The sequence below is a fragment of the Gouania willdenowi genome, chromosome 7 (assembly GCF_900634775.1).
Source record: "Gouania willdenowi chromosome 7, fGouWil2.1, whole genome shotgun sequence".
Taxonomy (NCBI): Eukaryota; Metazoa; Chordata; class Actinopteri; order Blenniiformes; family Gobiesocidae; genus Gouania; species Gouania willdenowi.
This window is the reverse complement of record NC_041050.1, coordinates 648,363-676,221: the sequence shown is the minus strand read 5'-3', so window position 1 is coordinate 676,221 and position 27,859 is coordinate 648,363. Positions and strand designations below refer to the sequence as shown.

Genomic DNA, 27,859 nt, shown 5'->3' with positions numbered 1-27,859 from the left:
ATTAGTTTTTTCCCCACTCTTTTTTCGACCTCATGACATTTTCATCTTATAAATTATAACTTTGTGAATCCCATTTTTTTTTAAATAAACATCCATATATAAACATTTGATGTAATATGAACTTTATATTTCAGATATATTACTTTTCATCTCGCAAAAATGACTTCTATCTCATAATTATTACATTTAATATTTTATCCGTTGCGTTTTACTGTGAAATTATTACTAATTTATAATAATGTTTAATGATTAGTGATTATTTTCACATACTTATGATTTAATCTCGGAACACAAGAGATACTTGTAAACGTCACTCTACAAATTCACGTTTTTCGTTCCTAAACCGTTTCCAGCGTCAGGCTGGTAGTTGTAGTTCTATTTTTGCGGCGCTTCAGCTTCTTCGTGTGAACGTGACGGTGCTGCTTAACGCTTTTTCCCAGAATCCCTAATGGCAGCGCCCCGCCCCCTTCCTCTCTGCCTCCCCTCCCACTTCACTGGGCCGCGAGGAAGTCTCAAGATGGCTGACGTCGCTCTGAAGTAACGCTCCGCAACATGAAGCCGTGAGCGTGGAAGAACGCGAGGGAGGCACCATCGGCCTTTTAGTTTTTATTTTGTTTTAGTTTTTTTTTTTTTTTTTTTAAATTTTCTTTCGCCAAACATCCATCTCATTCCGTGCGACGCCCGTCTGGGACTCGGGGGTTGACGCGTCAAATCACGCCGGGATCCAGCCAGCAGCTAACGGCTAGCCACAGTTAGCCCGTCGGTCCGTTTGGACTGTCCACGTTCATTAGTTTGTTTCACACCGGTTATTCGATAGTAGCCCGCCGGGGAGCGTTCGTTACACACGCACTCACATCCACATGTCAGATCGAAACCGTCAAACGCCGCTGACATTAAGAAAACTGCGGTTTTAAAGTAAGTTCTGGTTCACATCATGTCCGTGTACTGGTCACCAGCTAATGCGCAGTCCTGACCACTAATCAGTCGGATCACACGGTTTCCCACGACACCTGTCAAAGCTCCGCCACATTAAGGCGCGTCGCCGTTACTTTCCGCTGTAGTTGGAGCTAAATTATGAGGTAGTGAAGCGATGTGGAACTTTTTTCTGGCCTTTCTGGCATCTGACCAACAGTGCTGAGCAGGGATGGACGCTAGGCTCCACTAACCCGGGTTAACAGCAGTAGTCACGGATTAATCTGACAGTGTAGTGCACAGGCGTAGTTCAACTTAACTCGTGGCTAACTACGCTCCAAACACGGCGTACAGGACGTATTCAGAGCCCGGGCACCGGCTCAGCAGCACCGTGATGGGCGTGCAGGGCTTCCAGGAGTTTCTGGAGAAGCGGTGCCCGGGGGCCGCGGTCCCAGTGGACCTTCTGAAGCTGGCCCGCACCGCGGCCCGTCAGATGCCCCCCCACCACCACCACCACCATCATCATCACCACCATCACCCCGGGCCCATGCCTCCCCCGCCCCCGCCTCCGCCCGCCCGGATCCTGATCGACGCGGACTCCGGCCTGCAGCGGCTCTACGGCGGCTACCAGACGGACTGGGTGTGCGGCGGGGAGTGGAACGCCATGCTCGGGTACCTGGCCGCCCTGTCACAGGCCTGCCTGTACCAGGGTGGCCTGGAGCTGGTCGTGGTGTTCAACGGCACGCTGGGGAAGGAGCGCTGGCCCGAGTGGGCGCGGCGTGCTCAAGGGCAGCGGCAGACAGCGCAGCTGATCGTCAACCACGTCGGCAGCAAGGCCACCCCGCCTCCCCGGGCATGGTTCCTGCCCCCGGCCTGCCTCAGCCACTGCGTCCGCCTCGCCATGTTCCGCTTCAGAGTGCGGGTAAGAACACACACACACACACACACACACACACACTATCATTTTATATATATATATATATATATATATATATAGATAGATAGATAGATAGATAACAAACTCAAACCTGTGCAAAAATATTAATGATCAATAATGTGGAGCTGATTAATAATGTAATCTTCACTTCATTCTTTGGGGGAGGATTGAGGGCTAAAAACGCCAGATTTGTTCAGGTTTGACACTTAAAGATAAATAAAACAGTGTAATAAAAATGGAAGATATATACACATGGGCCTGTACACAGTGCGGAGAGAAAGTGGGAAGACATGTATGAACAATAAAAACAATATAAACACACTAAAATAGCTGACTGTGGATTGGCTACGAGATAAGTTCAGAGATGATGGATGTGTTGCTTTTGTTTAAAACCAACAAACTTTTCCATTGTGGATGTAAACCAATCAAGCTTAAAATATACACATCATATCCTATGTCTAGCATTAAAAATTATATATATCATTACATAAAATCATCATTGTGAGATAAAGTCAGTGTTAAGATAACAGAGTTCATGGTTATGAGAAAGTAATTGCTATAAAACGTGTAGATTATCTGATGAGCATTCACCACAGTTGCACTAATTCATTGCTGTTTAAACTAAGCTTCTATTAGGTATGGGTGATATGAAACAAAACTCATTTCTATATTTTATCTCAAAATAGCAATATACGATATAAATCCAAATATTTTTGTCAGTCTGAGCAGAAAGAGAATGAAATAATGCATTGAATTTTATATAGCACTTTATCATAGACACTCAAAGTCACTTTACAGAATGAAGACATTATTCTTTCACTCCACACTTAGTGGTGGTAAGCTACTATTGTAGCCACAGATGCCTTGGGGCAGACTGACGGAAGCGAGGCTGCCATAGTGCGCCATAGGCTCCTCCCACCACCACCAACACTCACTTACTCACTGCATTCACACGAGTCAATGTGGGTGAAGTGCCTTGCCCAAGGACATAATGACAGATACCACAGCACTGACTGTCCCCCACTGTGGCCCCTGGATTCTTAGTGGTCTCCATCATCTACTGACCAGGACCAGACCTGCTGATCCTCACAGATCTAACCAGATCAGCCAATCACAGGCTGGGATGGACACAATTCTGGGTTAAATTTGCTGATGCAAAATGCCACACAGAAACATTTATAAACAAACAGCTGATCAATATGTTCCACTTTAGTCTGTTTCTCTTCTAAGGGACAGCATGTGTGAGTGAGTTCTGTAGATGAATGTCTGGGATAGGACACACTCTGATCATCTAAAACCTGTTCTGAGAAGTAGAGAAAGAAACCACTCCTAAAAGCAGTATTTAATACTAAATAAAAATATATTGATACAGGCAATATTGTAATTTTCAATATTATCAAAGTAGAAATCTCGACACATCTTGAATCTGGATATATGGTCCAGCTCTATCATCTACAGGGCTATAGAGGCATAGATTAAGCATAGATTTATAAATAATAAAGCACATGAGACTGAGCTGCACAAACACACCTTTAACTCTAAAGAGGCTCTGATGGTGAAATAATAATTAACACTGATGATGTGGCTGCTAGAGTATCTTATTATTCTGATCTCTATCTTACATTTGTTACTTTTGTATTCGTAGCCTGTGCAGCTGCTTCTCCATCAGAGAGAAGAGAGATGAAGTAATAACCTGTAATGTGACAATTCACACCTTTTCAGTACAAATAATGAACGTACACACTGGGAATGTTCACACATAGTAAAGTATCATTTTGTAAACAGAATACAATTATTTAAGAACACACAAACGTGTTGCTCACACCACACGGACTATTTTTCCATCAGGCGTGGATAGAAGTCTGAATAATGATCAATAACAGTTAATGTGATGCTAGGGATGTCTCTAATTGATTAGATCTCTCTATAAATCAGTTGTGTAGTGTGATTTGTTTTGGGGGAGGAGCCTGGACAGACTTCACTGACTGTTGGAGGAGATTAGAGGTTCTCCAACCGTCAGGAAGACTGACTCATGCACACACACACACACACACACACACACACAAACCCTATTCTATTCTATATAACTCTGGGGATGTATCGGCCTGCTGTACTAGAGTAATGTTCTGTTTAAGTAACTGTACTCATAGAAGTAGAATGTGGACAGTCCCACCTCTGCTGGTCATGTGACTGAGTTTTATAAGTGTTCATGTTAGATTGTGGTGATTCAGGTGCGTTGGTTGTTCCAAACGTTACACGACAAGTTGTGCATGAGAGAATATGGACATTTAATTTCATCCAATGATCCATGATGTCACACTACAGTCAGTCCTAAATGTAACATCACATCACCATGGTTACAGAACCTTAAAGCTGATCTTTTCCTTCTATTAGCCTCACTGCAGATGTTTAGTTCAGTGTAACAGGAATTTAAATGTGTATTTCAGTTTAGTGTTGGTCTGCAGTCTGACTTTGTCCTTCATTTAAAACGGATTGAATGTGTTCATCTGAGTCCATGGTGTAATAATCCCCCTGATGTACCATCCAGATGTTTGCCTCTGCTCCTCTGATGTATATATGTAGGGCTGATCATCCCTCACATCAGTAAAGCGCCCCCTGCTGGTGTGTCTTCCTTATTTATCAGCCTATATATTACATAACTTGAACCCAGTGAACCCTAACATGCATTGTTGAGCTGCTGCCAAGTATTCAGACTATTTATAGCGGCACTGCTATTGTACAGCGGCTAATTTATTCTTTGAATGTTAACATGTTTAAGGATAGATCATTTTACATAGGTGTTAAAAAAACAAAGGGATTACTGTATATATAATTTACACAAACTAGCCTCTGGAAGAAGGGAGATTAAAACTTAAAATTAATCTTTGTGTTTCACGTATTACAGAGGGTTAAGACTAGGAAGGAACTCTATAGAGAGACCAGTTCACATGTTTGGTTAGCTTAGCATGTCGCGGTGTCGGCTGAGGAGGAGCAAAGGATAAACGGGTGGGGCTATGTGACCAGGTCTACTTTTTGTTTAAAATTGTCCTGTGGGTCTGATGATGATCATATGAGACATTTTTAGGATGGTGAGTTATTCCTAATGTAGTAGATGTTTTAGTGATGGACTGTGGTCTGACCCAGGACAGGGAGGAACTGTGATGGGATCAGTGCTCTTTAAACAGATAATCACTGGGATGGATTTGTGTAAATTCTAGGGATGTCCCGATACAACTTTTCCACTTCTGATCTGATACCGATTGCAGCCTTGAGTATTTATCGATATCGATACGATACAATATCAGCACAAATCACACATACTTTTATGACATATTTTGTAGTGTGGAATGTTAGAAAAGGTTTGATCAAATGATGTCACTCAGAGAACAATAGGGATGAGAAAAACTGACCCATTTATTATTAACCAGTTGGTTACACACATTTTAACCTTCAACATAATATCTACAGTATTCTACAGTTGAATAAAATAAATAAATAAATTATATCTGTTATGGTTTCAGACATTTTAGATGCAGTCCGATAAAATTCGATATTTGTTATCTGGCTGATATCTGACTGATATCAATATCGGATTGAGACACCCCTAGTAAATTCTGCTGTTTTCAGGAAAAATCATGCAGTTTATGATGTGAAAATTTTTTCCGTCTTTTCTTTGTCTTTGCAGAGCAAATCTCATTGTAAACTGTAAAACATTTATGATTCACTCACTGTTACATAATGTAAATTAAAAGGACCTGACAGGGCTCCACATGAACCCTGATGCTGTTTACAAAGCAGGAGGAACCCGGTTGGGTGTATCGCCCTCATTTATCCTCTTATCTCACAGTTACTGCACACATATTCACACTCATCCTGCTTGTTTAATTTCCCTATCAGTGTTTTACTTCTTGGCAGAAATATAAAAATAATGAATCAACGGTTCTCTCCCAGTGTGCTCTGCTCCACCTGGTGAGCTACGCTCCATAGACTCAGACGGACTGACTGTGGTTAATGGTTAATAATCCTGCTCTGAGGATGGCTTACCATCACTTTAAGGAAGTGATGGTAAGTCGTGCCACACTTTCCTAAACGACAAACGTAGCATTAGTATTCAGAGTGTTAGTCATGTCTCCACTCATCAGAACGACAACCAGCAGTCACTGTAACAACAAACCAAGCTTTGGTGGAAGTTATACAATCTATAGTAGAAAACATGCTAAGTAATTTACATTAAGAGTTGGTGGAAAACACTGCAGGTGAGTTTCGATTTTTTTCACCCACATGTCAGATGTTTTCATGTCTATGAACAGAACAATTCTGATTAAAAAAAAAAAAAAAAAAAATACAACCCAGGCCTCTTTTATATGGATAAAAAATCATCACGTATCTGATAATCTGTAATGTAACTGCTGTATGAACGACCAGGTCACATTCTATCAGACCTTTACATCATCAAGAATATATTATGTCATAATTCTGCCTCCCAAAAGGAGAGGGTGGGGAGGGGGGGATGCAAGTAGAAAAGTAGACAGGAAGGAGACTGAATTCTTAAAATTAATACATACTAGTACAGTGCCCGTCGGAAGTATGCATTTATGTGGGAGCATAGTTAAAGTTGTCAATTATGGCCAAATGAGTATGTGTTGGATGTAAAAGAGGTGTACATACTCTGTTGTGTTATAAAGGGGTTTATTTGCCAGTGCAAATGTGGGTGAAATTTTCCTGGTTTATTCTATGGTGTGCATGCAAGTAGACATGTTTGTTTGGTTTTACTCATTTTTATATTTTTTTGTTTGGTGTATTTTTCTGTAATGCATGTTTTTTGGAAGTCATCATTGTGTATTTTTTTTTTCTTTCAGTTGTCTTTTTGTGCGTTTTTTGTATAATTGTTTTTGGTTGCCATTGTAGTGTAATTCTGGAGTTATTTTGTGTACTTTGTGTATAAATATTGTTTAGTTTTTTGTTTTATTTTACTCATTTAGAATATTTTTTATTATAAATAATACCTTATGTGTGGCGAGGGTGTGTGTATGTTTCCGTGAAATATTTAAGACGCTGATAACCAAACTCCATAGCCATTGTAGGACCAATCAGAAAAGTAACAAAACTGCTCAAAACAAAATGTAAAGCTCCAAAATACATGAGTGAATAAGTAAATTAAAGTATTACTGTATCTACAATTCAGCTGTTTTAAAAACAAAAATCATTGTTTACCTTCAAACCGAGTGGTCAGAGTTTAACTTCCATACACGGCACCACAGAGAATCTACAGTTTATCAGATGAAGTATTGAACGGGTTGAGGTCAATACTGACTATAGTGAAACAGTGCGTTAGTGAACAATTACACAGACAGTTATATGGTTTATACAATTGGAAACTTGTCTGTAAAAGACTCATCAGTGGCTGATGGTTTCAATGATCTATTCAGAGAGCTCTATGTTTGAGATGCTAATGATAGCATGATACAGGAGGAAGTGGAGTCTGGTACAGAGATGGAGACGGAAGAGGAAGTGGAGTCTGTGACCCACGATTTAAAGGACATTTGGGTCACGGGAATAATTTTAAATAACCATGAAATATTAACTTGAATATATATACATGTGTGAGAGCGTTCTATATATATAAAATATGATTTTTCCTTTATCCCAATGGTGCACTTCTACAAAAGAATATATTTCAGGTGAAATTCCATCAAAAGGTTGTAGTTACTGTGAATATATGATTTACAAATCTTGTTCATAACCTAAAGTCATTGTTTATATTAAAAGATGCAATTTACATTACTACCACATTCTGTATGATTCTATGAGGCAGAGTTATGGAAATGATGGACACATGAATATACTTATTACACTCACTGTCTCTCCTATAAACTCAGTTGATGTGAATAACATCACTATTCCTACAATGACTCTTTCATCTTCAAGTGGACGTCATGGGGTAATAAAAGCACAGAGAACTTCCACTCAGCCCTTAAGAGGGCAAACCATGAGGAATACCTATTGAGTTTTTAGTTTAGTTGATGAAAGATACTAAAATGTATCTTATACATGAAAATGTTTATTGTAGTAAAACAGGGACTACAAGATCTTTAAAAAATAACTTATAACTGCTGTTACAATACCAAGCTTTGTGTCCTTTGATCAATATGATTGGAGCCTGGATATAACATCCATGGTAAAACAGTGTTTTAAAAATAAAACAGGATGTAATGCCTTTTTCATTCAATACCTGTAGATGAACAGTTTTGGGAACGGGACAAATCATCATCCAGATACATATGACCAGGGAAAATACCTAGAGTAAGAACAAAGCTCTGCAGCTTCCATCATAACCTGGGTCTTCAGCCATGACAAATGTTTTAAGAACAGTCATTTATGTAACAAAAGGAAATTAATTGAATATTAACAAGGTGTGGAGTGTGTATATCAGTGGGATCAGTAATGTAAGGTGTGTGGAGGTGGGTGGTGATGGACACTTTACAATGTTTTATGATGAAAATACTTTTATTTCCTTTTCAATCATGTGAAGTACAAGACATTTGTAATATTTAATCCAGGATTGGACAACTGGCGGTCCGGGGGACACATGTGGTCCATGGTCTATTGTTGCGTAGCACAACAATAGACGGCCTGCGTTCTGCAGACTATCACTTTGAGCTGCTTGATGGCCCTGATGTCTGCGTGGATGTTGTGGAGATGTCCGGATGTGATTGACACCATCACTTCAAGTTCATGGAGTGTCTAAAATTGAAAGGAATCATGAAAGGATAAATCTAGTGATATATTCTATACTTTGTCAAAAAATTCCATAATAAGACCAAAACCAATAGATTAATGATCCTACTAACAAGTATTAGTTGTGTAGCCAAAGCCTGACGTAGCATAAATATAGACACAAAGCATTTTCATATATTTTGGAGTTGCCCCTCTGTGACTCCTTTTTGGACTAACATTCACAGCATCCTGGAAACTGACTTTTGAACCAAATAAAATTATGAATAAAAATAAATAAATGCTCACCCACCATTTATTGGGAACACCCAACACGGAGCTGGCAGAAGTTAGAGCAGAAGCCAGGGTGTAAGTTCTCAGAATAGATCCCCTGCAACACCCATTTTTTCTATTTTCCTACATAGCCTGTCAGTCAACAATAATAACACTCTCAAAGACTTTTTATTTACAGTTATTACAGTAGTGTCAAAGATGCACAAAATCCTCTTGCTGGGGACCAATACAAACAACAGTACCTTTCCTGTTCGTCCATGTCAGCATTATCACATTTTCCGCTTCCTAAAAACAAATTCATACATATCAAACCACTAAACTATAACCTGTGCTGGAACATCTTGACAAAATACCAGAAGTTATTGACAACTCAATTATATTTTTAATAAAATTAAATTTTTGACACCATTTCAATGCAATAGCGCATCTCACCAAGCATCTAAAAATTAAAAAAAAGCCTTCACCTTTGAAACGAATTCCCAGGGTCTTGGCACCATCTGTGCTGCAATTGTGCTCTCCCTCTGCTTTACATATCTACAGTATACTCTAACACCTGTGCCACAGTCGCTCCAACATGAGGACAGATACAGACCACAGAGAGTGATGAGGAGGAGCTATTGAGCAAGAGATAAATCACAGTGGCTCAGTTATTTGATATGGTTTACCTTTTAACCACCTGATGGAGAGGGGGCGGGGCTGAGTGCTCTTTAAAGTGTGATTTACATATAGACATTGGGGCTGATTTTAATCCTGATTTTAATCTTTCTCGCCCAAGAATGGAACACTGACAATCTGCTCTGAAAAGGGGTGGGGCCAACTATTGTAAATCTTAAACTTTTTCGGTGAGTGCGTGTGATTAAACATGTAATGCTGCATTCAAGGCAACTCAGACCTCTGCATTTCTCATTTGAAAATTCCCATCTCAGAGTTCAGCAGCAGCACGTGGAAATATCTCCAACATGGCTGACTGCTAGAATAGAATTGTTTTTTCTTGAGTGGGAGCTCCGCCTTCAAGTGACGTTCAGTCACTTTTTTGAGTACGAGGTTGGAAAGTTTAGAGTTCTGAGTTGCTTGGAATGCAGCATTAGATCACGTGAGATTTCAATCGATGGGACAGTTTTTCTGTGTGTGTGTTAACGGAACACACACACACACACACACACACACACACACGCACACACACACACACACACACACACACACACACACACACCCACCCACCCAGTGTTAATAAAAGCTGTTCTGACTGTTTATCTTCACGTGTGTCTTTAACAAATAAAACGTCTTTGCAGATTTAAAAATCATTGCTCCCCTGCCGTGATGCAGAGCTCACTCACACGTGCTGTCCCTCAGAGACACTCAGACTAAAGTGGGTCACGTGTTGATATTGTGCAGCTGCTGCTAATAAAAGCTCCAGTGTCTACGTGTGTGTGTGGCTTTGACCCAGAATCCTCTTTGTGTCACACTTTAAGAACCAACATGTAGAGATGAGTTCTGCTCTATGTTCCATTCATACAGTCGTTCACATGTTTTATCTTAGAAAACAAACATTCCATAGACGTGAACAGACCTTAGTCCTTAGTTTCTACGGTTTGTGTCCATGTGTCTCAATGTGTTGTTTTTTTCATGTGCAGGTTGTGCAGACGTTGGAGGACCACCACCAGGAAGTGCTGTCCCTCTACAGGGACTATGGGTTCGCTGGTCTGATCGCTCAGGACTCTGAGTTCGCGCTGTGCAACGTTCCTGCCTACTTCTCCTCACACGCTCTCAAACTGAGCTGGAACGGAAAGAACCTGACCACCCACCAGTACCTGCTGTCTGAGGCCGCTAGGCAGCTGGGCCTCAAGACACAGCACCTGCCCTGCTTTGCTGCTCTGCTGGGTGAGAAAGACTTGATCCCCATCCCATCGTTTCACACCAGCTGCTGAACTAAAGTGATATGATGAAGCTAAAAGTGATCAAACACAGATAGATGTGTGGGGCAGTATGATGAGCAGCTGGCGTTAGCTATAGAGGAAATGTGATATTCTCTAAAAACATGTCGGTCAGGGACAGTCGGTGTCTTATCACCACCTCCAGGAGAGTTACTCTGAACAACTTCATAGAGGTTTTAGATATCACGCAATACTCAACGAACAAGTTGTGCTGCAGTCTGCTCTGTCCCTTTAATGGGACCCTCTACTGTTTTTACAAGTTTAATCCATTGTATGTTATCTACAACTTATATATGATCGTTTACAAAAAGTCCTGTCTCTGCTGTATGTTTTACTTAAACAAAATCTTCCTGTGGGCTGGACTAGATGGTCTGACAGGCTGAACTTGGACAGTGGGCCTTGAGGTTGACACATGATTTAGAGCAACCAAAAGCAGCACAAGTTGTCAATTTCACTGAAAAAAACTAAATGATCTAAAAAGCATTAAATAATCTAAAAAGCTGTTAAATGCTTCACTCTAATAGAAAACAATAGGATGTTTACAGGCAGTGGGGCCGTGTGACATAATTCACGTGATTTCAAGATGGCTCTAAAACTGTAAAGTAGTCCTGTTTTTAAAAGACACTTTATGTATTTAGTTAGACATATATCTACTAATAAGGACATTTAGAAGATTTTAGGACAGATTTATAAAAAAAACACTGCCAAAGATCCTGTATTCATATAAGATGGACTAGTGCTGGCTAGTATTCATACTGCTATGAATTTATGTCTTTGTATTGTATCTTCATCGACCCAAAACGACTAGTGACAGATGTAAGGACTTTCACACTTGTTAAGAGACTTCTACAGATGATATATAAGCCACGCCCCCTCTCACAGGCAGCTCAGTACAATATTCAGACCTTATGAAATGGATGATGGTGGTTTGCTGCCTCTAAATCAGTAGAAAATGGCTTCATACTCGGTCGTGTTTACAGAAAATGTTGTTTTAATATCTGGAAACTTGTATACAAATATAATATGGTAAAAAAAATAGTGATATGAATTTTTTGTTTTATTAAAAGTCAGTGAATGATCCTGATGATGTAGCTGAGGGTTGGAGGGACTCGGGGATAGGTGAGGACAGTAGTGGCAGAAAGTGTTGATTAGATCAAACTAACTGTGCTTACTTTGTGTTTCTGATGTTTTCTAATGTTACGTTTGCTCCACTTTATGCAGGAAACCATATTCTGCCTGATGAGGACCTGGCTGCCTTCCACTGGAGTCTGCTGGGACCAGAACACCCACTCGCTTCTCTCAAGGTACCAGTGCCTTTTTATTCATGTGGTGATGAACCGCTGAGGGCTGCAGTGTGTTCATGATTAAACTGTCTTTAACTGTGCTTTTATAAAATGCTTTTATTTTGAAATATTACAACTCAACGCTGAATTATTTGATAAATTTCTAGTGATACACACTGTTCTGTACATGTTGGTATTTACTCTGTAACACACACACATACTGTTGATTATTTTACTGTAACTGACCCATAGGTGCTCAAGTTCTTCGGGTTGTTCTGAACCTTTAATGTACGATGACATTAGTATTAAATCTGGTCTAATATTGCATTAAAAATAGTCTCAACACATTGGGATAGAAATCACTTTCTGAAACAGGAAGGGGAATATAACTTTGTCTTCATCCAACCACCTGTTTAATGTGAAGCTATGGTGAAGTGTGTGATATTCTCTGGGTCAGAGGTGTCTGTAAAGTGTGTGTGTTCGTCTGTCTCAGGTGCGAGCTCATCAGCTGGTGCTGCCTCCCTGTGAGGTGGTGATCAAAGCCGTCTCTGAGTACGTCTCCTCCATCAAAGACCTGGGAAACCTGGACGCCATCGCCAGAGACGTCTTCAAACAGTCACAGGTGAATAATCCAGTCCACACCAGTATAGATATCTACCACAATGAGTGACAGGGAAGTCCCGCCCCCGTCAGTGTAGCTCGTGTTGTAGAGTATTGACTACTTTGCTAAATAGAATAACAAGCTCATTCTGACGCTGTATGTGTCATGGTAGCGGTCGGTCATCAGTTTCAGCACAACACCAGTAAACCTCCTTCACAGCAAACATTTCCCCTTAAATGTAAAATATAGTCTTTAGTGTTATTAATAGAGCTGTACAATGCCATGAATCTGACAATACGATTCACAAGTTGCATGTCACGATACAATAGCATAAACAATATGATGTACACCACAATATAAATAATTACAAATGTCTCCTTTACAAGTACAAAATGGTATAAAGTAAAATTTATTTCATTTTTTTTAAACTTGTGAAAGCAAGTAAAAAAGTAACTAACAGTAATTAAAAAACAAGTGGTGTGGCATTTTTCAGATTCTCATTCTGTTAAGTTCTTTTTTTTCTTCTTCAAAGTAACCACATACATATCAGCTAAAAGTCATTGAGGAGTGAGGTAGTTTAACAAGGTCTGATGGTGCGTTCACATGACACCTAATGGCCAGGAGTTTATGTGCTAAGATATGTTACTGCACTTAAATATTTTTTTTTCTTTTAAAAACATTTTTTGGATCAATACGATAATCGTGCAGTGAAATATGATATATCACAAAATTCATCTTTTCTGACGCCCTTAGTTTAAGAAGTGACTTTTCAATGAATCTTCTCCCAGGCTGGTAAACAGCCCCCAACAATGCTCAGCACTGCACATGTGTAGGTGTGTTTATCTTCAGTGTGTAGCCCATATGACGTCTCTCTCATGTTCTTTGCTCTCCAGTCTCGTATGGAGGACAAGGTGGAACGCTTTAAGAAAGCTGTGGAGTATTTCTCTGCTGCCTCCAAGCCTCGCTCCCCCAACATGGGGCCTCCCTCCTTCCTCTGTGAGTTAAGCTCATCTCTGGCTTTATGCACATCTTTATTTTTTTGATTTTCTGTATTTGTGTCTTTCAGTACCTGGGTTTGGACCCTCTCTGTTTGGGGGACCACCTGGTCACATGGGACCGATGCAGCCTGGAAAGAACCAGGTAGGTTTCCTCAGTTTAACACTTTACTCTGCGTCAAAGAAGTGAAGAGGTTTACTCTGAGGACAGCATTAGTTCCCCTCCTTGGAATTTATAATGCTCTCCTTTTTTACTCTTAACGACTAAACCAGGGTTTTTCAACCTTTGGGTCACATCAAATGTCTTGTAATGAAATAGTTTTTAAAATACTATTAAACAATTAAAATTATATTTTTTAATTTCTAAAAAAGATTTATTTTTATTTTCAGCAGTGTCCTTAGAGCTGGGTTATTCAACCTTGGTGGGTTCGCCTGGAAATAAAATTCAAATGGGGTTGCCTGAAATGTCAAGTAATAAAAAAAAAATGAAATAATGAATTTTTTTTTTTTTATTTAAAAAAAGATTTATTATTTTTATCTATTTTGCACAATTAAAAATTACACGTATCACAGAAATAGATATACAGTGCAGGAAGAGGAAGAAGGCTCAAAAAGCTTAAATAATTATTTTTTCTTTTCAAATTAAAACACCACACACAATCTCAAACAGACTGTATTTGTCTATTTTCTCAAATATAAATTGAGTTAAAAAAAAGCAGTAAAAAATATCTGAGCTGGTACATATTATCACTTTGTGCATTGATACTGGCTTCTTTGTGTTAGTAACACAGTAATAAATAATAAAAATAAAAATTATTTTAGGGAAAAAAGATGTCCGGGGTCTACAGAAATGTTTTGTAATCGGTGAGAAATAGTGTGTGTGTGTGTGTGTGTGCGTGTGTGCGTGCGTGTTAAATGAAGGGTGCGATCTGATGTCCACGGTGGCTAAAACCACTAAACGGGTTCTAATGTGTCCCTTTGTTCTTCTCCTGTGTGCTTTGGACCAGGAAGATGCTGAACTTTGGTCACATTTTGAGTTGGTGTTAAGATGCTCAGTGATCTTGTGACCATGACAACAGAAGTTGTAATGAGTAAAGATGAATACATAGCTGTGGTCTGAGGTGTTTTTATTGTGACAGCAGTAAAGCTTTGTGACTTGTCACCAGTAATAATGATCACCAGTTGAGGTGATACACCGACAGGTATGAGTGTTTTAATCCCGTCAGTTAAAACTTTCATCACGTTGTTCTTCTTAACTCTTCTCTTCCTGTTCTCACCTCTCATCCAATCAGTTCCTCCCCCCAGTTCCAGGACTGAAACCACCCTATCAGAATGCTCCGTTTGGGCCCCCCGGCTCCGGCCCGATGTTTCCTCCTCAGCAGCCACCACCTCACGACTGCAATGACTCTCTGGCCGGAAAAATGAGCTTCACTGATTGGTCTGCTCCGTACGACCCAACCCAGGGCGGGAGTCGGTTACCCAACCATAACAGCGGCACTCAATCCGGCCCCTCCCCCTCTCCGTCCTCATCATCAGACGGAGACGAACCAAATGACAGCAACTCAAAGTAAGATCAAAAACTCAAAGTAACTCACATTATGGAGAGAAATCTGAGACAGAATCCACATCTCTGTTCTTTTAGAGGATGAACGGTGTGAGGTTGACGGACACTAATGCATTCTGGGAGTGAGAAAGAGTCACTAGTTAGCATCATATGCTAATGAAGGGACGGGAAAATTAAATCCCGGCTTGCAATTGGCATTAGAAAGTATTCCAACGAATCAGAGAGCTGGATTTGGTTCTAATCCTACTTCACTTGAAAATGTCTGTGGTAGTTCAATCTGGCTGTTTTTAGTTTACTAGTAGTACTAGTAAAGCATAGAGATTCATTAGTAGAAGTATGGATGTGTAGAACCAAATCGAGCTCTCCGATTGGTTAGAATACTTAAGAAAGCCAATGGCAAGCCTGAATGTACTTTCCCCGCCCCCTCATTAGCATATGATGCTAACTAGTGACACCTTTACTTCACTAGTAAAATATACTCGCTCATTAGTAAACCTAAACTGATCACAACTAGAGATTGATAATGGTCAATATCACTGATATCGAGAGCTGGGCGATATATCAAGATTCAAGATATATTGAGTTTATTTTGGGGATATAAAAAAATTACAATATCGCCTGTATTGATATACATATTTTTTATAGCTTATTTTATTTTAAAATACTTGTTTTAGGAGTCACAGCTTTCACTACTTCTCTGAACAGCGTAAAAAGCACAGTTTGATGGTTTTCTGAATGTGTCTTAACCTGGATCTTCATCTAAACAAGCCACACTACAGAACTCACTCTCACATGCTGTCCCTTAGAGGAGAAAAAGAGAAGTGTCAAATGTTGTGCAGTTTTTTGTTAATAAATGTGTCTGTGTGGCATTTTGGGTAATCAGATTGAATCCAGAATTGTCTTTTTGGTCAGAATGAATTTGAAATGATGGAGGTTTATATCGTGTATATATCGCTATATTGAGAGATGTAGGGCTGTAGACAACCAAGGAAATGGTTGGTCGACCACGGTACACCGTGGCTATGGCACACATAGTGATGAGTCGACCAAAAAAGAAAGGTAGAATGAATGATCAGGTGCAGAGGAGGACGAGGAGATAGAAAATTAGATGCAGTAAATATTTAGTTTTGGTGTTTTGTGGTGCTGATTTGCTTTTAAACACAGACCATTTATGATATGAACCTTATTCAAGTTTTGACCAGAACCCGACAAAGCAAAAGTGAAACCTACAGATTTTTTTCCTCATACAAATGACATATTTACATTTGTTTTAGTGGTAAATCTGCTTTTATTAATAAACAATGTCAACATCAGATCAGCACACGGAGAAACAAACACACATCAAAAACACAGCTGTACAGTGTGCCCCGCGGGGCCAGAGACAGCAGTGGATCTATTTACATATACCACGTATGAAATATAAGGATAATCCATGTTATTGTGCAGAAAAAGGATTGATTTAACAATGGATGCTGGTGCTTCAAGCCTGTCTTAATTTGTTCCCTCTATGATCTGATCTGATCTGATCTGATCTGAGTACAGTCTCTGACAGCTGAAGCAAAACTTTTTTTTTTTGCAGCCTGTGCTCATGAGCTAACCTCTATCTACAACATATGAAGTATAAACATTGTGATAAAGAAACCTAATTTAGTCTGCTAAAATATTCAGAATGTTTAAAGAGGCATGTTATAGACCTTTAAATTATATTTTAACATTCTGATGTGTTTGTTTTATTTACCTGTGGGTGGATGTGCCGTAGCAGCTTTAGCAGAGCTTTAGCATAGCTAGCTTGTTGTGAGAGGACAAGCTGCCGTTTCTGAGCCCTCTCAAAGTCAGACTCCTTCTACGGTGGTGACATAAAATTATTCCAGGGAAAGAAAGATGGAACAGCTCCACTTTCTAGGCGTCTGATGGTGGATCCACTGACTAAATCCTCCTGAGTGAAGTGCTGATGTAGTGTAGAATACAGATTCTGAGCCCTCATTCCTCCTAACTGCTTAGATCCACTGCCTCCTTTGGTCTAGGTCCGTCAGAAAACCGTGGTTAGATGGGTACGGCTGTTCTCTTGCTCCACAAGAGCAACCACACCGAGAATGAGCATTTTTGTCACTGTCTAATGCTAAAGCTATAGCCACAGGAAGTTATTACACACCACTTACAGTTAAAAATGTGGAAGTGTGAAAAAGGTCTTTTAGTCGACAAAACGACCAAAGTTGGAGCCCTAGAGATGACTTTTGGTCTAAATCACCCAGCACTACGGATATCACATTTATGCTCAAATGATTTCCATAAATTACATGACAAAGCTATTAATATAAGAATGTTGTATTGACAGACATCCCTCCTTTAATTTTCTGTCACATTCTCTCGTGTGTGTGCGTGTCACTGAGGTGTTACTCACACCAGTCCACACTGTTCCTCCCACAGGAATCAACAGGTGTTAAACACATTGTTTAGATGAATCATTGGTAGGGTCAGCACAGTGTTAGATTTACAGTAAACACACAACGTCCTCCTACAGCTCTGATGTCTTGATGCAGTAAAAACATGCTCAATAAAAGCCTTCATTGGTTTTTAGATCTGATCTCTCTCTGTTTTCAGCCATTTGACAGACAAGCCCTCTCAGTGGGAGGAGCCCGCAGGAAGAGCGGGCTCCGGTTCTGCAGACAGTTCCCACGGCAACGGGAGCGGGTCAAACATTCCATCACTGTTGTCCATGGCAACGCGGAGTCACATGGACATAACCACGCCCCCCCCTGCCTCAGGTGAACACTTCCCCGTCCACGGATCAAGGCACAAAGCCGTGTTCCTTTTCGTGTTCTCTCCAAGTTTCTCTCTGTGTTCCTCACCTGCTGCTCTCTGGTTCCAGGTCAGCGCTGAGGTTCTCCGTGTAGCTGAGCACAGACACAGAAGAGGACTGATGTACCCACAGATCTACCACATATTGACCAAGGTATGCTTGGACAGTCATGGTTCTGATTGGCTGCTCAGGTCTGGTCCTGGAGAGCTCCTGTCCTGCATATCGTAGATGGTTGATATCATGCAACTTTGCAGAAAACCTGATAAAAAGCTAGCCTCTACAATCCCAGGGAGCATCTAAACCTACAGGGGGCTCTACAAGGACCTGGACCGATACACTAAACCAGAATTATGTATTAAAACTTATTGTAGAGCTTCTATATTCAGCCTGTGCAGCTATTACAGTCTTTACGGTAGCGTTCTAGCAACAAGGATAAATGCTCTGATTTAGAACATGCAGGACAGGAGCTCTCCAGGACCAGACTTTGACACCCTGTGCTACAGTGTTCTCAGATATACAGTAATAATAATATTCATAATACTGCTGTGGGTCCAGTCAGTGGTTGGTTCCTGTTTCTCACCCTCTGGTCTGGTGTCCTGGTGTGTCCCTCAGGGAGAGATGAAGATGCCTGTGTGTATAGAGGATGAGTGTAACTCTGAGCTGCCTCCTGCATCGCTGCTGTTCCGCGCTGCTCGTCAGTACGCTTACGGAGTCCTCTTCAGCCTGGCTGAGATGCACCGTCGACTGGAACGGCTCGCTCTGCGTAAGAGGGCTCCCCTGGAAGGTACCACTACTATTATTATTATCCTCCCCACAAAGTGGATGGGGGATATAGGTTTGGGCTCCGTCCGTCCGAGTTAAAGGGGACAGTTTTTCTCAGAAAATGTATAAAATAACCAAATTCGGTGTGTGGCTTCAGGGTGTCAATACCCTGATTGAGTTTGAAAATGAGAAGCTCGAAAATATTTTTTCTGAAGTTATTGCCTTTGTTCCGTTTTTCATTTTTGATGGGGGATGTTGAGAACTGTCTTTGTTGTTATTGTTATTATTATTATTATTATTACAACAGAGACTCATCTCCAGTTCATTTCATAGAACATTTTATGTCTGTGCTGCTCCGTCATTACAACCCACTACAAGCACACGAGCAGAACCTGATCAGGCATTTTATAGACAAAGAAATTACGCTTTTCATGCTCGTCATGACTCGTGTTTTCTCATTGAACTAAACGTTATTTATCAAAGGCTTATTTTCAAAAGATGAGGAAATCTGACTTCTTTTTTACTGTCATACATGTGACTCTGCTCATGAAACAGCCTGTGTTTGTGTAAACATAACGTTATTATAAATGAGGACAACACAAGTATTTAACAATAGAACAAATCACATTTAAGGTAAAAAAACAAAACAAAACAAACGCAACAAAAGAAAAAGGCCTGTTTGAGTTTAAGTGCAACAAATGCAAAAATACTGTTAAAGAAACCAAATGGCTGTAACCTACTATATATATATATATATATATATATATATATATATATATAGATTCAGATAACCTACAGTGTATCTGTTTCTATTGGGGAATAACAATGACCACATTATCAACATTTGTCTGCATTTAGAATAACATCCTGAGCCGCCATTTTGTTTGTTTATGGTTTGTGGTTTCATTTTATGGCATTTTTGTTCTGTTTTTTTTTTTTAATTTGTGTATTTTATTTTTTTGTAGTGTTTTTGGAGTTACTTTGTGCACTTTGTGTTGTCCTTCTAAAAGTTATAATATTTTGAACTTCTTGCATCACACATTCCCCCCCCCCTGTGGGTTATTCTCAGTCCTGAGTCTAAGCTCCTTCCTGTTCCTGTTCCAGTTCCTCCAGTGATCGTTAAAGAGTGGAGCAGTGGGAAGGCCAAGTCTGCGCTGACCCCCGAGCTGGTTCCCGCCTTATGTTTCCGTGAGTGGACATGCCCCAACCTGCGGCGCCTGTGGCTGGGTCGGTCCAGCGAGGACCGCTCCAGGAGGACCAGAGCTTTCTTGGCGTGTCTGCGCTCCGACTGCCCTGCTCTGCTCAACCCAGCACAGGTTCCTCAGCATCTGCTGCTCATGTGCTGTGTGCTCAGGTACCGTGAGAAACTCACTGCTGTTTTTTATTGACCGGATCTGATTAAATAGCAATAATGTTTTTTTATTTTCTAAGAACACAATAGAACAATAAATAAAAGAACAGTAATTTAATTTTAAATTAGCTGCCTGTGACAAACGTTTAGCATATTTTACATCATAATTTATAGCTTCAAATCCATCGTACGCAGCCTATTAGTGATGCATGAAAAATGATTTGTTTTAAACCTGGCCAATACACAATAATTATAAATAAGATATGTTAATAAAAGCCAAAGATAAAAGCACTTCATGTATGTTTTACATTTTTCAAGTTAACACAACACAGTTAAGAAATTGAATAAATTTAGGGAAAAATGTCACAATTTTCCAGTTGTAGAGTATAAATGTAAAACGGAGAAATAAAAAAATAAAGACAAATGCTGAAGAGTGACTTTACGAAAAATTTAAAGTCAAATTAGGACGTTCATGAGTGAAACTGAGAAATAGACAAACCTTTTGTGCAATGGTAAAGTACGCAGACAAAGTATATATTTAAAGAATAAATTAGATGAAAATAAAAATACAAAGTAAATGAAACTTACACAAGAATAAAAAAAGTCAGTAAAAGATAAATAAATGATAGTTTTTCTAAGCTTTTGAGTTATTGATTTCATTTAGAATAATTTCAATTTCCAACATTTGTGGTAAAACCACTAATAGTTTTATTTCGACACAGAAAAACTGATTTTTTTTGTAGCTCCGCCTCTAAAACAATGACGTGTTGTGTGCTGTCAGGTATATGATGCAGTGGCCTGGCGGTCGGATCCTGCAGAGACATGAGCTTGATGCATTCCTGGCCCAGGCCGTGTCCAGTCAACTCTACGAACCCGACCAGCTCCAGGAGCTGAAGGTGAGAGGGGGAGGAGTCAGTCATTACAACCAATCAGCTTCCACTTCTCTAGCTGATCTCATTAAAATCAGAAAGTTTATCTGTAATGTATTTTCCATAGAATGTGATGTCTACATTATTTATTGTTTTGAGTTCCGTCGTTGCTTTTTTTGACAGTTTGTGCTGCGATCGTTTCATATTTCTACCAGAAGTCTTTCTCTTTAGAACAAACTACAAACAAACAAGATTTTAATAACAGCCTCCAATTTTCCTTTGATTGTGGAAAACAAATGAAAAATAAGAAATTTACTTCCTGAAATGGAAGTGGCAATTCAGTTATTGTTTTTTTTTTTTTTAAATTTGAGTGTAAATTCCAATAAAACACTGAATATATCCTTACTTGTATGTTTTGGGATTAGTCACACATCTACACACTATTTGTGTTGTAAATGGCTAGTCACTAAATCTGATGTAACATGAGGTGTTATAACACTTTACCATCTGAAATGGAAATATGGGTTTGGGAACAATATCACACATTTAAAGCCTACATGTTACGGTTCGATTAGTGATCGTGTTATCCTGTGACTGAAAATGATTGCAGAGCTTCATTGGATTATTATATCCTGCCACAAAGTGTGAAGGGAATATAGGTTTGAGCTCCGTGCGTCTGAGTTAAAGGGAACGGCTTTTCTACAACTGTTTAAGATACAATAACCAAATTGGATGTGTGGCTTCAGGGTATCAATACCTTGATGGAGTTCCAAAATGAGAAGCGCGCAATTACTTTTTTCGGCGTTATTGTCCTTGTCCCGTTTTTTTTAACTCTGTTTGAGGTAACTTCAAATGGGGACAGCTTTTCTTAGAAACCGTTTAATTTGATATTCTGATGTGATAATATTTTTGTCACGGGTTCAGTTCCAGAGTATTGAAAATGATGGCTCAGTCGAAGAAAAAATATATTTCACTGCTTTTATTTCAAGCTCCACACTTCAGACAGTGCTACAGTGACAAGTATTTACAGTGCCGACAGGGAAAAAAAGGTGCAGGAAAACTGAGTATTTACAATATTTACTGCAGCACTTACAGCCAGGACCAGCATCCCAGCCAGCTCTGCTTTTAGAAGGAAAATCACTGCATATATATATACACTGTAGCTCCTCTCCTGGTTAAATCAAATACAGTAAAAAGCAGAGGTTCTTAAAGAAACTCCAAAACACTAAAGAAAATAATAACAATGCTAACATAAAATAACAAACATAGCAGAAACAAAACTATTTTCATACCTCTTGAAATGTCTAAACGTTAGTCCGACAGCAACATCACAGTAATATAACATGCTCTGTTAAAAGCATATTACTGCAGCGCTTTTCTCTCTATGTGCACACACCATTCTAGCAGCAGCAGCAACAACACAGTATCACATAAGCACCCAAATGGAGGTTGCTGCGCACACACAAACAACACATGCACTACAGAGTTCTAGTGTAACAATTACAAATCATACATAATGTAAATAAAGTGGCAGTAATGACCTTTCAAGCAGAAAAGTCACCAATTCTATCTTCTACTCCTTCAGACCATACACTGTAAAAAAAGACAGCGCTCTAGCTCTGGGAAAGGGGCGGGGCCTGTGAGCAACAGCTGTCAGACAGCCCATCAAACACAATCCTGGCTCTGATTGGTTCTTTTTGCTCGGTCGTGGTGCATTCTGGCAATCTGCCAAAGGCTGCAGGAGCAGTGAGGGGATGGGGGGGGTCACAATGAGTCTGTTTTTTTCACACAAACTACTAGTTTGATGTAAAGCTGTCCTTACATAGTGACAGCTTTAGCAAATATGACAAAAAGTCACTTTTCTGAGAGTTGCAGACTGCACCTGTAACACCTGGAAAATAGATCAGTCCACATCACATAGGTTATATGCACACCACTATCCTCTATACAAGGGGCTTTTCGGAAATGGTTCAATTTAGCCCCCACGCCCACACCCGGAAGAATTACGCAGAAGAGCAGCAGGTGAGGTAAGTATTGAGTGTGCCCGTTAACTGCCCTACTAACGCCCTAATAAAGCCAGGAAACACAGAGGAAAGGCAAAGTCTTTCAGCACAAGCTTTACAAACACTGCTGCACTCAACACCCACAGCGCGGAGCGAGAGAGAGAAAAGTGACAAGGCGCTTACAGCTGCTCCGTCACAATTTACTTATGTATACATCTAAGTTAGATTTAGGACATTTAGGAAAAGGTTGTGAGTTATAATGACATCTACGGATGTAACGATTCACTCAACTCCCGATACGATTCGATTCTCTCATCATTTATTTTACAAAATGGGACTGTAGACATATGACTGAAAAATATTCCTTTATTTTTTTTGGGGAAAAAACTTGACAATACTGTATTTTTATTTTATTTTTCATTGTCAAAAGAATCCCTTGATTAACTTTTCAAAACAATGCAATTTAACTAAAAATAAATCTTGAATGAAATAAATAAAGGAATAATACAAATTCTGGTTCCATAGTAAACAATGCGAAACTACATAATAGTTCTTTTTCTTTTTAAAAGTACAACTGAAAATGTATTTTGTGCCTTAACAATTGGACTTTAAAAAAAAAAAAAAAAGTCTTTGCACTGATTTACGTCAGATATTAGTTTGGACCAGCAGAGGGCACTGGTAACCCAGTGGTCGGTTGGCATGCAGAAATTCTTGCAGTGAAGAAGAGATGCTATGCTAGCAGACAGAGCTAATAGAAAAATGTGACTTTTACAGATATTCACATAACATTACAGATATTCTTTCAGTGCTGAAGGGGTAAGGAATCATTTATTAACATGTTAAAGTGTAGAAGGCGGCCAGAAAGAAAGTAGTAGCAGATTCCGCCCGCCGGTACACTGCTGGACAAGCGAAGGGATAAAATATATTTTAAAAAAGTACTGCGATTCAATTTTCAAAGTATCGATGTCAATCGTGATACCTATGAATCGATTTTTAACTGGCTTACGATTAATCGTTACATCCCTAATGACAACAATCCTGGCGGGGGATGTTGATGTCTGTGTTTTTGTTATGACTATTCAAATGCAAGAACACATTCTAAATAGTAGAAATATTTTCCAATATCGTATCATTAATGTTCAATTTTTCTGTTGCTTTTCACACATCTGAACAACGACAATTTATGGCTTGTTATGCAGCAGAAGTGGAAAATGTTAAATTAAAGATTTTGGAATAACTGAGCTTCTTTTGGGACTTTTATTACTGATATTAGCAGGATTTATTTCATAGAACAAGATGTTAAACACATTAGTGTCACATTTTTCCTTAAAGTCTGTGTTGTTAGAGAATTATCTGCTGTCATTGTTCCACAGTAAAGACGTTCATCTTATCATCACACTCCAAATATTCTCATTATGTCAAACTTTTCTGCTTACATTTCCTCTCCTCTTCCTCCTCCTCCTCTTCTTCCTTCAGGTGGAGAAGGTGGATGCCCGTGGCGTCCAGCTGGCGTCTCTCTTCATGGCCGGTGTGGACACAGCACTATTCATCAATGACGTGTGTGGTCAGCCGTTGCCATGGGAACACTGCTGCCCCTGGGGCTTTTTCGATGGGAAACTGTTCCAGAGCAAACTGTGTCGGTCCACCCGGGACCGCGCCGCCCTGCTGGACATGTGTGAAGGCCAGGTAGGATGAAGATAGATTTTCTACACATTCCAGTTGAAGCTCTGCAATTTCACCATTTTTCATTTTCATTTCCATCTAAAGTCCTCCAATCAGTGATTATTATTAACATAGAGGAGGGAGGGGCATGATCAATAAACCAACCTGAAGTCACCTCTGGGTGGAAAGTTGACATACCAAATTCTAGGGTTTCCAATTTTTTGTAATTGTGGAAAATGTAAATAACAGAATTCACTTCCTGAAACAGAAATGTTAATATTACTATTTTTGTTATTTTAAACAAAATCAAGTGTAAAATTGAAACATGACACAGAATATAGCCTCATTTACATGTTTGGGGACAATATCACTCATTCCAAATACATTTTCACAATAAAACTGGCAGTTATAACTGGTTAACAAGTGAAACAAAAAACAAGCCAAGTCTCACGGTACATGATCTTCTATGATGTCGCACTATTAATAACAAGATCCATTAACTTTATTAAACGTTTAATAGCCTGTAATGAAATGTGATTAGGAAACAAACGCAGCAGAAATGTGTAAACTCTGAAATCTTGAGTCATTTGTGTTAAATTAAGCACAAGAGATGAGGTGGGGATTTTTTGAAACTGTATTCTTTGCGTCCCAGTACCAAACAGTCCAGGGACCAGTGGTTGATGACCACGGCTTTACATGATAATTTAAAAAAAAAAACACCTTTGTCAGCTCAAACACCGTACACAGTATAATGAGGTGTGTGTGTGTGTGTCTAGGAGGAGTTGGTGTCTAAGGTGGAGAAGATGCGTCAGGCGATCCTGGAGGGCATCAACCTGTCCCGCCCTCCCCCTCCTCCCCCTCCACTGCCCCCGCCTGCCTTCCTGCCCCCTGCCATGATGCCCCCCTTTTACCCCATGCCCCCCCTGTACCCGCCTCGCCCCATGGGTGGCATGCCCCCCCCACCACCACCCTCACCACCCGGCCCAGCACCGACCCAGAGCCTTCCCAGGTCCGTCCTCACACACAACAGGTGCTAACTTATCACATGATGACAAGAAAACATGCTGACTACTCATTGTGCATGTGGATTAGACACACAAAGTATTCTTTATAGCAAGGGTCACCAACACGGAGCCCGTGGGCCCAAGTAACCCGCATGGACCACGTGAGGGCCCCTCAGGAGCTCTAGTCACCAATGAGCTCCTTCTAAAGTCTGATTTATTTAAAATACATGAGACACAGTTAGTACTTAGTAATGTTAAATACTGCTGATAAAGTTTAGTTAATGTTTATTTTCACTGAAACATTGGAACAAATGTTTTAAGTGTTGCAGATGTAATGTCAGTGGTATGTTATATATATAAATATATATATTTTTAAAAACACAAGGTGGATTTTCTATAAATAGTAATGAAACTGAAACAAATGCATAAATTAGGAGAAATAAAGTGTTTCATGTTGAAACCTTTTTAAGTTACTGCTATCCTTCCTTATTATCTTACCCTTTAATTAAAGTGAAACCGTGAACATTTAGTGTTTAATGAGTGATTTTCTAACTGGTGGCCTTTCAGTCTGTACAGTAACTATGAAGTAGTTACAGTTACACAAAGGTTGCTGACTTCGATCTTCAGCATTCTCAGAAGAACAGATTGTACTGATACAAATATGATCAAATACATTAAAATAGATGAACAGCTATCATTCTCACCATGATTATTAATATTCTTTGTCCTTTAAATGTAGAGAATTAAAAGCAAAGCCTTTAATTTGACAGTTTTAAATGCACGCTCACAGCTCAAAGTAACATATTGGCGTTTTGTTAGCGTTGGGACTAATGTAGCTTCTACTCCTCCTTCCAGGCATCCAGTCCATCCCCCCCCAGGGAGGGAAGCTGGAGATCGCAGGCATGGTGGTCGGCCAGTGGGCCGGGAACAAACCAGTGCGTGGAAGAGGAGGCTTCAACATGCAGGTGGTGTCAGTGGGCGTCGGCAAAGGGTGAGCGCCACTGGTACCACTCCCCAGATCACCATGGTTACAGACGTCCGGTGTCTGTCTGTTTTTAATGAAGGCCTCTAATCATAGATAATATTTTAATCCTATGAAACAAACCCTGTGTCCATGTGTTTAATTGGTTATATTTCGTCTGTTCTACACTCTACATGAAGACATCTCAGATGCTTCACTGTCTCCATCTCTTAAATAGTTTGTTTTTCTCCTCACAGAAGGGGTAAAGAAGTTCCATCTAAAGTCAGGGGAGGGAAGAAGGCCCCCGCCAGCCGATCACAGGTACGTTACTCAGTGTGTTCTGAACCAACGCTGGGAAATGTATTCAAATGTTCACAAATTTATACACTGTGCCCCCCCCCCCCCAAAAGATGTCCTCGTCCCCTCCATCCAGCCCCCCTAAGCTCTCAGAGGAGGCGGGCTCCTCACCAGAGGCGTCGACCCAGCAGCTGAACGGCAGCTCCACCTCCTCCGCCGTCGCCCAGCCAATCCAGTGTGCCTTAGCCAGCAGAGACAACCATTCAGAGGGGCTGGAGGTGGAGCCCCCATGTTGCCTTGACGACTGCCCGTCGGACGGAGCGCTTCAGAAGGAAGAGTGACGGCGTCTGACAGTTACGTGTTCGACTGCCTTTCCCTGTGTTTGTAATCCTGTTTGTTAGCAGTTAGCGGCTAGCAGTTAGCGGCTAGCAGCTAGCTCCCTGTTTAGTTTTCTCATGTGGTTTTTACATCCTTTCACTCAGAGAAGTTTCCTCCATGCGTCCGTATGCGCCCCAAACCCCGCCTTTGTTTAAGAAAGAAAAAAAAAACTTCCCCCGCACTTAAAATGAGCTTAAGCCCCACCCCTTGTGATGAGCTGTCACTTTAAAATTAAGCCTCCAGCGTGACTCCTCCTCTTCACAGCCTTCGTGTCCTAAAGCTCGAGGTCACAGAGGCTGATTAAGATGCGGTTTCCATGGTAACTGTCGCACGTTTAAAGGATGGAGCTCCATTCCGTGTCCAAAGTCACACCAGCGACCAAAAAAAATAATGCCCCCAACTATTGACAGGTGGGTGATATCTGCCATTGGAGCACTTCTGCACGCTACGCTAATCGTGTGCAACCTTGGTTTGATCAATGTAGCATAGGCTAGCCCCCCTTAAATTTATGCACCTTAAGCCCAAAGTATGCAATCCC

General features: G+C 40.3%; 1 protein-coding gene across 1 annotated transcript; it reads left to right on the top strand.

The window, feature by feature from the left end:
- Positions 1–491: 491 nt before the first annotated feature.
- LOC114466956 (constitutive coactivator of PPAR-gamma-like protein 2) lies at positions 492–27,859 on the top strand. The gene is given in 19 exon segments (XM_028452830.1): positions 492–1,834; positions 10,492–10,738; positions 12,013–12,095; positions 12,568–12,696; positions 13,569–13,671; positions 13,742–13,815; positions 14,963–15,237; positions 17,836–17,983; positions 17,985–17,999; positions 18,104–18,187; positions 18,647–18,818; positions 19,901–20,150; positions 20,929–21,043; positions 24,496–24,705; positions 25,458–25,639; positions 25,641–25,690; positions 26,541–26,676; positions 26,904–26,967; positions 27,057–27,859. Coding segments are annotated over 19 exon segments (3,093 nt in total). The 5' UTR covers positions 492–1,306; the 3' UTR covers positions 27,285–27,859.